Source organism: Nyctereutes procyonoides, unplaced genomic scaffold (genome assembly GCF_905146905.1).
Source record: "Nyctereutes procyonoides isolate TBG_1078 unplaced genomic scaffold, NYPRO_anot_genome, whole genome shotgun sequence".
Taxonomy (NCBI): domain Eukaryota; kingdom Metazoa; phylum Chordata; class Mammalia; order Carnivora; family Canidae; genus Nyctereutes; species Nyctereutes procyonoides.
Genome location: NW_026575159.1, coordinates 30,707,451 through 30,720,974, shown reverse-complemented (window position 1 = coordinate 30,720,974; position 13,524 = coordinate 30,707,451). Strand labels below are relative to the sequence as shown.

General features: G+C 41.6%; 1 protein-coding gene across 6 annotated transcripts in view; it reads left to right on the top strand.

The window, feature by feature from the left end:
* Positions 1 to 13,524, top strand: part of PTK2 (protein tyrosine kinase 2) — a 271,928-nt gene that overhangs the window by 119,064 nt on the left and 139,340 nt on the right. For all 6 annotated transcript variants that reach the window (XM_055314396.1, XM_055314395.1, XM_055314394.1 and 3 more), the window contains 2 exons: positions 11,064 to 11,143; positions 13,071 to 13,133. In XM_055314396.1, coding sequence (XP_055170371.1) covers positions 11,064 to 11,143; positions 13,071 to 13,133 — 143 coding nt within the window. The remainder of the gene's footprint in view (positions 1 to 11,063; positions 11,144 to 13,070; positions 13,134 to 13,524) is intronic.

The window sequence follows — 13,524 nt, the reverse complement described above, 5'->3', positions numbered from 1 at the left end:
GCACGGGGAGCCTGATGTGGGATTAGATCCTGAGTCTCCAGGACCAAAGGCAGGCGCCAAACCGCTGCGCCACCCAGGGATCCCAATACTTTGTTTTAATAAAAATATTTATTAAATGTCTGCTGTGGGTCAAGGATGCAGAGGAAATAAATGAGATAGTGTGCACCCTAAATTCCTGACCTGGGTGAGGAATTCCTGTAAACTGGTACTTTGCACTCGGTCCTTTGCTGTTGGGAAGCACAGAGGATGTGGCCGTGCAGGAGGGTCTGCTAACCCTGTGGAGGTTCTCCTGGAAATTGTCATGTGAGGAGTCCCCAGCTTTGTAGATGAGAAAGAATTGTACTTTAGGAAACATGGTGCACTTAAATCTGAGCTAAAAAGTTCTGAGAAGCCAAGGGAGAGGAGATAGGGCCCACATTAGGAAAAGGGAAGGTTGCAGGTTTTCTCCTGCGGAGTATGGGGAGCTATTTAGGGAATGCAGTTAGTGAATGTCATGATGAGAATTTTTGTTGTTAAATAAGACCACATTGATGTGATGGCAGCGTCCGTTATGGACTGGTGGGTCTAAAGGATGCAGGCAAGTTAGGAGACTCTCCAGCCATTGAGTCAAGAAAGGTGGGGGATAAAGCTCTAATTGTGGTAGTAAGCACATTCAGTGGTGGATTTGATAGGACTGGGACACTGATCCAAATGGAGCAGGAAAATAAAGAGGTGGATTGCTTCAGTCCAGGTGCCTACTGTCAAGGGAAGAGGTAGGCTAACTTCAGAAGGAAGGTGCTAAGAAGGTAGGTTGTTTTATTTCCCAGTGTGAGAAAACTGGATATTCCTGCTTATAAGATCGAAGCTGTGTGAGCAGGAAGCCAAGGACACTGTTCCCAGATATTGGATCTATTTTCTTGACTAGGGGGTGGAAGTGCCATCAGAAATGTGAGGTGTTAGGTATGGAGCCTGGCAGGAATTTGGGAAAGTTTACCATGATTCAGAGGGAGTTTAGGTTTGGCAAAATGGAACGAGAAGTCATCTTTGGATTCCAGCTGAGATTGTTGGAGGCTCACTCATACTGCAGAAATGATTTCCGGTTAACAAACTTCTCGTATGTGTTTCCCCAGCTCATCCTTAGTCATCTGATGGGCTTCGTGTTGAAGTGAAGGAGGGGACAGGAGAGTTTGGTTAACTGATATGTTTGCCTTGTGTTTCTCTCTCTTGTAAATGATCTTTATCACTCTTAGCATAACTTCTTTCAAAAAATCCGCCCTCCCTCCCCACCGAGGAACTGTATGCTACTTTAGTGACATGAATTTCTGGAATTCATACTACAAGCCTCATTAGCTTGCAGTCCCCTCCCTTTCATAACTCCTAGGCTGACCTCACTGTTGGCCGCGTTCTTGTTGCTTCCACACAGCTGCCAGGTGTCCTAGTTTTTCCTTTTCTGGGACCTTGCTTCTGTCTCTGATTAAAAGCACTTCACATGCTTGTGTGGCCCTAGTTTTCTCTTACTCACAGGACATGGGTCACTGCGGCCTTTGTCACTCTGTTGAATAGAGGCAGGGAATGGGCAGCCTGCCACACACTCACTGTGCATGTAACAGCTCTGCAAGCTTCCCTGGGCCTCACTGTCTTATCTACTAAAATAGACAGGTGTGAATACCTATCCCAGCTACGTGAGGTGGAACCGTCTGGCATACAGGTGCCCAGTCATGAGACTTCAGTCTGTAGGCAGCACCAGCCTCCTGAGGATTCAGCACTTAGCATCTGCATATCCATGACACCAGTGTGAGCTGCATGTTCTGGAAGGGTACTTACCCTTCCCCTCCTGTGTGCCTCTCCCCCACCCTCTGCTTTCTCCTGTTCCTGCACTTCTTCCTCAGCTTGATCCTTTTTCATCTTTTATAGTCATTCAGCCACATGGCACATTTTTAGAAAGTCTCGAAAGTATTCTAAAACATCACTTAAAGTATCTTTATCCTAACAGTCACTTTCATTTTGTGTATGATTTTATTATATTCTACATCAAGTATTTTTATTTTAAAAGAAATACAAGTGCAGTCATGATACCGCCCCATGTCGATGGCTGATCCTGCCAGTGTCTCAGGCCCCAGGGAATGGAAACAGGAAGGTAAAGGTGTGTGCAAACTACAAGGAGGAGGGAGAGAAGGAGGAGGGAGAGAAGGAGGAGAGGACTGTTCTTGTCACAACCAATGAGTTGGCAGCTATGCTCAGAGCCATGAGTGTGTTCATATCCTTCAGGTTGGTATGTGGCACTGTTGGCAGTTTGGTACGAACAAAATGGTTGAATATTGGCAATTTAATATTCAAACTAATAATTCTGCTTCCAGGGATTTACATCCAGAGGTCTGTACGTACAGGATGCTCATAGAAATAGTGCAATAACAAGAGGAATTGGAAGCATTGTGTCAGTAATCTCAGTAAAATGTTGGTTAAATAAATTCTGCTGAGTATAAGATGTGTGCAGCTGTCCTGACGAGAGAAGTACGTCTCTGCTCCTAATGTGGAGGCATTGTGTTAAATGCTGGTGTTTAAAACGGGGCATGTATAAAACATATATAATGTAATTTTCATTTATGTGAAAGAATGCTTCTATTTTTATTTTCACCCTGACCTACCAAAGTTTGAAAATAGTATGATTTTTGCATTGCTGCTTTGACAAGTGCCTATATATTTATTTAACTTCTCGGGGTGACTGTAAAGTGCAGAATCCTGTTGCACGTGTGGAAATTCCAGAACTATGATAGGTGATCGTGTGCTCTGCTGCGCAGCCATTACCCAGCTTGGGAACAGGCTTAATTCCATCGTTAAGAAATCAGCTAGGAATTCAGAACTTTCTCCTATTTAAACACATGCACATGTGCACACACACACACACACACACATACACACACACACACAACCCTTCAGCAGCTTTTTATAGCCAAGATCTGTTTAACTGAGAACGGAACTGAGATATTTTGTAAGAACTTGAGTGCGGAAATTTTCACTGACTTCAGGGATAAGTTATTTAATAGAGGCTTCAGAGTTAAATGACACCCATTCTATACTTTTTATAAGCTTTACTACTTGATGAAAATGTGTAAGATACCTATATGCGTATGTATATTTTTACTGAATTCTAAGCCATTTTTATGGGGCTCAGAATTGGATGACCTTGATTCTTTTAAATTGTTAGTTTGGTAACGCCCGATACATGTATGCTTTTGTGAGCTGTAATGTTAGTACAGGGGTGAGTGCCCGTGATCCTATGGCCCAAATGAAGAGAACACGCCCAATATCTCGCAGTCCCTTGTCCTTGTCACATCCCCCCGTCCTTTCACTCCATGCAGATGGCTGTGGTCCTGTGTGGCCAACATCCCCCTGCTTATTTCCTTTGCAAGTTGTCACATTTTACAGTGTGTGTGTGTTTGGTTCTAGCCTAGGGTAGAAGCTGACCCAAGATCTCCTCTGAGCCCTCTGCATTCCCTCATCAGCCTGACTAGGGTTTAGTATTGTTTTATCACCCACCTCATCGAAGCATTCTAGAAGACTGGAAAAGAAAAATGTGTTATTTATCATTTTTTGTTGTTTTCAGTGAGCAGATTGGTTGGGACATTTGACTGACTGTTGGTAGAAATGGAAGTTACCATAAAGTGATTTAAACATGTTTCCCATTTGGTTAATTTCTAGAATAATTTTGAATTGTGGTTAGAGACCGTGGTTCATTTGATCCTAGTTGTTCAGGCTTGGTTTAGACTTGTTGCAGCACCTCACACCTACTGAGCTTTTTGCTTGAGGAGAATGTGTCTTCTGTGATTGTTGAGCACAGGGATGATGAACACCCACAAATTCAGGGTTGCCTGCGGTGTTGTTCAGGCCTCCTGTGTGGCTAGTATTCTTTTTCCTGCTTTGGGTACAAGTCAGGAGGGACCGTTTCCTCTCGGAACTTTGATGTGTATTATTGCTGTTGAGAAGTTGGCTGCCATCCTGTCTTTGAAGGGATCCTTTCTCTCTGGGTGCTTTAAGGCCTTTTGTTCATCTTTAGTGTTTAGCAGTTATGTTACAAACTAGGTGTGAATTTCCACTCATTTTTTTCCTGCTCGATCTGTGATGTGCACCCTGTACCTGTGTACTTATCTCTTTTCATCAGTTCTGGAAATGTCTTTTGATAGTGACTCAGACAGACCTTGCCTTTTCTCCCTTCTTTGTGACTTGGCCTAAGGTCTCCGTGTGGGTCTGCGTCACAGCTTCTCAGGCTGCTCTAAGTGTGCACCCACTTCTTTCTCCTGTCTCGGCTTCTTGTTCCCTGGGATCTGTGATCCACGTAAATATGTCACATCACTGCCAGCTCTCCTTAGCTGCAACCACTTTGATGTGTAATGCATTTGCTGAGTTTTTATTTGGTGTTTTTTTTTTATTTTTTTTTAATTTTTATTTATTTATGATAGTCACAGAGAGAGAAAGAGAGAGAGGCAGAGACATAGGCAGAGGGAGAAGCAGGCTCCATGCACCGGGAGCCCGATGTGGGATTCGATCCCGGGTCTCCAGGATCGCGCCCTGGGCCAAAGGCAGGCGCCAAACCGCTGCGCCACCCAGGGATCCCTTATTTAGTGTTTTTTTAAGTTTTGTGCCCCTTTCCCATTTATGAAAATCTGCCAGGGCATCACTTATGGCTCTTATTGTTTTCTCATTTTTCTGCCTTTTATTTCTCTACCATTTTGTATAGAGGTAATGTCTCTTCTGAATCTGAATTATTACATCTGAAATTCTTGGTTTTGACATCTGTTGGTGCTAGCTTACACTGACTTTTAGTGATTTGTTTCCTTGTTTGTTTGTTAGGAACTGTTACTTTGTTGAATTTCACATGTGGGCATCTTAAAGTCTAGCTGGGGGACTAATAGACACTTTTGAGTGTTACCTATTGTGATCTCTATTTTAGAAGAAAACATATTTTTGTTATTTTGGCTCTTTTATCAGGGTAGAAATAAAAGAATTATGTTTAGATTTTCTCTGTCACCACTCTGATCTCATGAAACAGAGAGCACTTAAAATAAACTACGTTAATTTTGTTATTTTGAAATTTAATCTATGCCCAGTATTCATTTTGTCCATTGTTTTGAATGGTGTCATGCAGAAAACAACATGTCATGGATGTATTGAGTGTCTGGTTACTGGTTGGAGATTATCTTGTGGAGGCACAGTTTCATTTAAAGATGTCCTAAATGTGACCAAAGTGAGGTGTTGCAAATGATTCACTTAGTGTTTTTGACCCCATTTTAGAATATTCTGAAAGATATTAATCAGCACACTCTAAAAATAAACTTGAATCTTGTTAAAAACCTTATTCATTGTAGAGCAGAGGTTATAAAACTAAATTTTGATGTTAAAGCTAATGGCTCATTAGAAAGCAAGGGAAGTATGTGTTACCTAGAAATCAAACTTTTCCCTTGCCATGTAACATTTTATTCTTCTTCTTCTTTTTTTTTTTTAAGATTTCATTTATTTATTCATGAGAGACACACACAGAGAGGCAGAGACACAGGCAGAGGAAGAAGCAGGCTCCATGCAGGGAGCCCGACGTGGAACTCGATCCTGGGTCTCCAGGATCACACCGCGGGCCGAAGGCGGCGCTAAACCGCTGGGCCACTGGGGCTGCCCCATTTTGCTCCTCTTTATCTCTCTGAAATCTCCTTTGTATTTGATTGGCAACCTTTTGCAAATAATGGTGGCCATTAGTTTGAAGAGCCATGCCCATGTTTGGTCAAGAAGTTGTCATATTAACTAAATTTAAATTGAGGCAGAACTTGTACAGAAATTATTTAGCACTCAAAATTTTCAGCTCTTGGGATGTGTGGGTCAGACATAGGGTTCCCATTGTTTTTTCCTACAAATATTTTAAGACTAAAATGACTACAGTTGACCCTTGAACAATGTGGGGATGAGGGGCACTGACCCCCGACACAACTTCTGACTCCCCAGAACTTAATACTAATAGCCTAGTGTTGATCAGAAAGAAGCTTTACTAATAATATGAACAGTCAACACATATTTTGTATGTTGTTTTATATACAATATTCTTACAGTAAAGCTAGAGATAAATATTATTAAGGAAATCATAAGAGAAAACATACGCATAAGACTGTACTGTGTTCATCAAAAAAATCCATGTATAAGTGGACCTACACAGTTCAAACACGTGTTATTCATGTGTCACCTGTATACCTGTCCACCCTGTCCTGAAAACATGGGCTGTAATGTAATTGTGATTTACTTGACAAAAGGAGTTCCGGTAGGAAGTAGAAAGAAGTTACCAAGGGCGGGGCTGGGGAATAGAATCTGAAAGTGCCTGGTGAAATACTGAGGTAACAGGGCATGCACGGTTTCTTGTTCTGCGATTTTTATTCAGATTTTTTATTTTTAGAAGTTTTTATTCAGGTAATTATATTATCAGAAATTGATTATTTGTATTTTCTTGGCTGTAAAGCTTTGTCAGTTAAAACATTTTGAAATGGCAGCTCCAAGTGAGAAATTCTTTTAATACTTCATTGTTTTAATACCTGATATTTTCAGTATGGAAATTATCAGCTGTCCTTTTCTAGGAAAAAAGGTAAAATAAATATAGGTCTAAGTCTGACTTATACAAGGTCTGTTTTCTATACTTATTTACTTGTACATATCTTCTTTTTTTCCCACTCCTGTATATTTTTGTTGATTCAAGAAGCACTTATGTTATTGAGGGTGTAGGTAAACCCTGCATAGTTACTCTATTCAGCCCATATTTCTTGGTTATCCTTCTGTATGAAAGATTTTAGAAATGGGAAGGCATTATAAATTTGCTGTCAGTTCACTTCAGGGACTTCAACAGACCCTCACAGTGTTAGGAACGTGGTTGTGGGGTCCCCAGAACCAGCTTCAGGCTCAGTCACTCACTAGGAGGATTTATAGAACTTGCATTGATTCTCTTGCAGTGTAAGAAGAATAAACCTCATGAATATAAATATAGTACTTGCCACAGAAAGAAGTCTGAAAATACCCTGTTTCTTCAAGTAGGAAACTTGACATCAGCTTGGACACAGATTAATTTGAAAAACCAACCACCAAGGGCACCTGAGTGGTTCAGTCAATTAAGTGCTGACTCTTGGTTTCGGCTCAGGTCCTGATCACAGGCTCACTTTTGGCTCTGTGCTCAGCATGGTATCTGCTTGAGATTCTCTCTCAAGGGCACCTGAGTGGTTCAGTCAATTAAGTGCTGACTCTTGGTTTCGGCTCAGGTCCTGATCACAGGCTCACTTTTGGCTCTGTGCTCAGCATGGTATCTGCTTGAGATTCTCTCTCTCCTTCTGCCCCCTCCCTGCTTGTGAGTTCTCTCATATACTCTTTCTCTCTAAAATAAATAAAATCTTTAAAAACAGACAAACCAAACATCAGCTTTCAGAGGTCTTTTCTTGGAAGACTGTTACACATGTGCTGGAGTTGGGGTCAGCGCACAGTAGTTGTCTCTGGTGTAAAGAGAGAACACATCATGACAGCAGTGGTCAGGCGGAGCAGACAGTGCGCAGGAAACCATTACATCAGCCCCTGTGGGCAGCCGAGTGACAGGATGAGCTCCCTACCTGCCCTCCGTCTCCTTGTGGAGGAAGACTGTGGTCTTGCCTGTGAAAGACTTTGGAGACAATGTGGGCACACACTGAAGCCTAACTTGTAGGGGTCGGTGGACTGGTGCTTGAGTGTTCACTCTTACAACACTCGGTGTGTGACTTTGGGTGAATTAACTTCTTTGGTCTTTATGTATAAAATGGGACTATTAACTTGAAGAGTTATTGTAAATATTTCAAAGAACATATGTGAAATAATTAGCACGGTGCCTGGGCCCTGTTATCACCTTCATTCTTTTTAGGCTTGTTCTAAGGCTTTAAATTGGAGGTGATAGTACTATCCAACTCACAGTGATGCTACAGGGATTACAGGAGATGTTCCATGTAAGTCTGCCTGCCAGGATGCTCTCACACACATACACACCCTTAAACGGTCAGTAAATTGCATTTATTTCACAAATGAAAGCAATGAATTCTACTGGGAGTTAGTAGGAGATGAAAGGTAGTAAGAAATGTCTTACAAGAGAAATGAACACTGAGTACATAGAACCCTGAGTCCTGAAGAATGCCTGAGCACAGCATCAGTGTGTGAACGTGCACAGTGGTTTCAGAAAACACCCTCTCCAGGGACCATCAGGGATCTCGGATGGGGTTCCTGTCTTTGCTCCTGCAGAGGCAAGCTCCTGTAGGACTTGGAGTAGGGATGTGGAGAGCTGAGGGTCTGTTGGGATGGCATCACGTGGGGTCAGTCCACTCTGCAGAGCACATTGATCACTTCAGGCCATGGACACACATCTTTGAGAGCCAAGAGCAGTAGAGTGTTGCTCTAGGAAAACAACTCTCAGAGCTTTTTTCTTTTTTTTAAGATTTTATTTATTTATTCATGAGAGACAGAGACAGAGAGAGGCAGAGACACAGTCAGAGGGAGAAGCAGGCTCCCTGCGGGGAGCCCGATGTGGGACTCCATCCCAAGACCCTGGGATCACGCCCTGAGCTGAAGGCAGATGCTCAACCACTGAGCCACCCAGGCGTCCCAACTCTCAGAGCTTTTAAGTCATGTTCATAAAGGGATTTTCTACAGAGATTGTCAAATTATAATTTTCTCTGTTTGCATTTTTGCAACTAATGTGATTTGATTTTGGTTAATGAAATAAACTGTGTGATTATGTTTTCCCACCTGTGAAAAATGCTTAAAAATTATAATAATTAATTTTTAAGTTAATTTTGTAATGATGAATTTTACTAAGCATGTAATTGATATTATGCTGTAGTTTTTTTGAAGTCTTCACCAAACCATAAACTAAGATTGACTGTTTCAGTTAGAATAATGGTGGTATTTCTCTAACTCATAGAAATACATGTCTTAATGTATCTTTTGTGGTTTTATTTTTGTGTGCAATAATAAACCTACTTAAGATGCAAAAACTTAGTTTTTAAATTTGGATTTATTTTTTGCTATATAGGAGAAAGGGCCAGTTGAAGTGTAAACAATAGAAATTATTGTTGCTTACTTACTTGGAAAATGATGTTTACAGAGGTACCCAAACCCCAATATGGAAACTTTATTTAATTTGTTTGTTTGCTTACTCATTCTGTCAATACATATTATTGACCACCGAGATCTAGGTACTAATGCAGAAAATAAGACAAAGATTTTGAGAGGAAATCTGATGTTCAGATCAGAAATAGCAGATGGTTGCCTACTGGGCTAGGTGAGTGGTTATTGCTCCTCCTGTAAGAGGAATGAGTAGGTGAGTACAGTTCACATCGGGTTATAGATTTTTGGTATGTTGAAAAGGATATTCCCATCTGAAAACTTTTATTTTCACCATAAGAAAGACATGTTTATTGACTGGAGGAAGTGTGAATCAATGTGTTGGAGTTCTTGCTAGACAAGCATTGTTGAGTTTCTGGACAGTTTCAGCCAGCCATTTGAGGTTTGCCATCATGAGGCAAAGTTTATATCGTCCTGTAGTTTCTCCAGTTGCTTAGCAGTAAACATGGAGAAGGAGGTAGGTGGTTTGTTTCAGTGGCACTGGTTTTGCCAGGCAGTTAAAAAAAAAGGGATAATGAGAGATTGGGAAGTTGAGGGTCTTTGCAAGGGAAGGTCATGATGAGGACATGTATGATATAAGGCAGAGTATTTAATAGGGGAGTAGAAATATTTTGAGCAGGTGAGCTAACAGGCTAGGAGATAAGAGTTGAAGAGCATGATCTTTGGAATTTTTTTTCCAAGGCAGAGGTCAACACACTTTTTCTGTGAAGGGCCCAAAAGTCAACATTTTAGAGTTGAGAATTAAGAGGCAAAATCAGGTGTTTTTGAAATACTTCTATAAGAGACAAGACATATTTCCACAAAATTTTTATTGGTGAAATTCATTATATTATAATTGAGTGTAGTTTTTTATAATACAGTTCTAATGAGAAGAGTGGGATTCTTTTTTGGGGGAGTGATAACATTTCACTAACTGAGGTCCAGAATAGTGTTCCCTCTTGTCATATCAGTTGTAGATGTGGATCTCTTAACACTATAGGAGATCTTATATATTTCATCTGGGGAAGTGTCTTCACACTGACAGGTGCTCTCAGGTCCTACTAGTGGTCCATCAATTACCTTAGTTGAGCATAATCATTACTCAGAAGGTGCTTATAGAATTCTTTTGGATTCTTCTCTCTCTCTCTCTTTTTTTTTTAAAGTACTTAACATATAGTGTATTACTAGTTTCCAAGGTAAAATTTAGTGATTTATCAGTTGCTTATAACACGCTGTGCTCATTCCAAGATTCTTCTCTTTATATTAGATTTTACACGTTATGACTTTGTAGATTAATCACTTAGAGGTGATGGTGAGGTGGAAGCATGTCAGTTGCAGGGGGTTTTGAAATGTGTAAATTTTCTTTGCTTTTGCCATTGGGGTCCAAAGAATGCTACTAGGACTGTAGTTTGAGTTCAGAAAATATATGTCCTGCAAATTTGCTTGAAAGTGGAGATCTGGGACGCCTGGGTGGCTCAGCGGTTGAGCGCCTGCCTTTGGCTCAGGGTGTGATCCTGGAATCGAGTCCCACATCGGGCTCCCTGCGTGCAGCCTGCTTCTCCCTCTGCCTCTGTCTCTGCCTCTGTGTGTGTGTGTGTCTCTCATGAATAAAAAGATAAAATATAAAAAAAAAAGAAAGAAAGGAAATGGAGATCTTCCTCCTTGCTTTCACTTGTGACAGTGTGGGGAGGGTCTAAAGCAGCTTGCGATTCAGGTGATGAGTTGCTTCTTAGAGTTTGCTCATGAATTAGATGAGTTCTTATTAAGAGCCTGCTTTCTTTCTTTAGCTGTTTTTGGTATTATTCATTTTTATATCCAGCATCTAGCATAATTATTGGCACAGTGTGTGTAATGTAAACGGCACCCTGGAAACCGTCATGGAATGAGTGACCCGACAATGTGCTCTTTTAAAGCAGTATTATTTCCCCTATTCCTTCTGATTGCAGGTGAAGAGTGACTACATGTCTGAGATAGCTGACCGCGTGGACCAGGACATTGCTTTGAAGCTGGGCTGTCTAGAAATACGGTAAGGTGGTAACTAGGCATGGAGGGCTTTGCTCATCAGTGGTTTCATTAGTTTTGGAAATTATTGAGGGATTTTCCTTTTCCTCATAAAGATTTTTGTTAATAAAATATTGAATAAGATGCAAGTAAAAATTTGAGATTTTGAATTAGGTTGTCAGTGCTACTTTTAGAAATCTTAGGATCTCTTAAAATGAGATTTCATTGTATTTAGAATGGAGTGATTGGTGAGAGTGCACGTATGTGAGCAGGTCTGAGGGCGCTCCCCAGTAATCTCCTGGGATGATGGAAGTGTGCTGTATCTGTGGGACCCCAGGTGCTAGCCACCAGCCACAGGTGGGTACTGAATAATTAAATGTGCTAGGGCACAGAATTTAAATGGAAACACAAATAGCCACAGATGGCTTGTGGTTTAAGGGATGCTGCAGGTTTAAGGGAAATGAAAATCTGAGAATATAGTTCTTACTGCTGATAACATTTATCATCATGTATCAGATATTATGCTACCATTTTAATTTTGAATAAAAGAATATTTTACCTTTTTCAGGTGTGATTTCAATTAAAATTTACTTTGGGCTGGTAGTTTAAGATAAATTGGTTAAATTAGCCAAAATTTGATTATGTGTTCTCAGAACAGTTAGTGAGAATTTCCTCCAAGGTCACTATTTTTTATATTACATAAGGCAGTTGTTATATACCAGTACCTATAAGAACCCAAGGATGGTTAAGGTATAACTCTCAGCTCTTCACTGAAATTTGTGTTCACCCTTAATTATATTTCCCTCACTGGTCACTTTGTGTTCCTGTCCTGCTCCTCACCCTCACAGTTTTAGCATAGAAAGCATATTGGTTGCCCCTTTCTCACTGCAGATGGTGCTGTACTGGGTTATCTGGAGCAGGAGTCAGAAAGCATGAGCTATTGTGCAAGTGGCATGCTACCCCCCCTTGGTTCTAGGTAACTTTTCTGCTCCTTCCCATTCTGGCCTCCCACGCTGTGTGCATCCTAATGCCCTGTGCCCTGTTCAGTGTCCCTGACTTCATTATGAAGTAAATGCACTACAGGAAAAGCCTGACACAGTAGTCTTTTCCTTCAGCTGCGCCCCCCCCCCCCAACATAAATAGAATGCAGGAAAACAAACTAAGTGACCCTTTTGGGGCCCTTTTGGAATTTTTCATCTAAATCTAGTACTTTCATTTTAAGTAGGCCAAAGAAAAAGGCAAATTTAAAAAGCAAACCTGGTATTTATATTACTAGAGACAAGTTTGAAACAAGGTCTCATTCTCCTAAAACATTATTTGAGGTGATGTATATCATCAGTGTGCCCCAAAGCACTCCAGCCAGAGCTTCCCCTTCTGCAAGTTACTATGTTTGTGCAGATAGAATCCTGCCCCCGGGTGGCAGGTACTGTAGAGCAAGGACCGGAAACAACTTGAATAGGTCATCTGGAGTTGAGACCGTACAGATCAGACTTTGAACGTTCAGAGTGTGCAGGAGCCTGGCACTCTGTCCTGCACGGCCTTCTCTGTTCTGTTACAGATCTGTGCAGTTATGCTTGGTGACATGCGCGCCCCTGCAGGAGGGGGTGTGCTCGCCTGGCCATGGCAGCAGTCTGCTGGCCTGCAGCTATCCTGCTCGTGTGAGCAGGATGAGCATAGCAGGCAGCAGTTGTACCTGTAGTCTCGTGTCTTGTCTTTACAAAGAGCCTTCCCTGCTTCACATTGAAAGAGAAAGCAAGATTGTCCAGTAGGACAGAGCCTGTGTTACCTGATCTCTGCTTCACTGCGGTGTGGGAGTAATGCTGAGGTTCAGCTTCGGTCTTTATTAATAGCATATATTAGGATGTCTGTGGCTGAGCCACAAAGTAGTTACCATATGGCAGCATAGACACTCCTCACACGTGTGTGTAAATGTATGTGTTCCCTGGTTTTAGGCGCTCATACTGGGAGATGAGAGGCAACGCGCTGGAGAAGAAGTCTAACTATGAAGTGCTGGAGTAAGTATCGCACCCCTGAGCTGTATCACATTGAGATGAGCCCACCTGCAAATCCGAACTTTTGTTAGTTTACTTAAAGTTAAATTCAAAACCTGAAACACGGGATCCCTGGGTGGTGCAGCGGTTTGGCGCCTGCCTTTGGCCCAGGGCGCGATCCTGGAGACCTGGGATCGAATCCCACATCAGGCTCCCGGTGCATGGAGCCTGCTTCTCCCTCTGCCTGTGTCTCTGCCCCCCTCTCTCTCTCTCTCTCTCTGTGTGTGACTATCATAAACAAATTAAAAAAAAACCTGAAACACTACTGTTTCTAAAACAATTGTGTTTGGAAGAAGAAAAGTTTTTTTAAGCAAAGAATTCCTAATGACAGGAACTGTGTAAGCAGACATTTCAA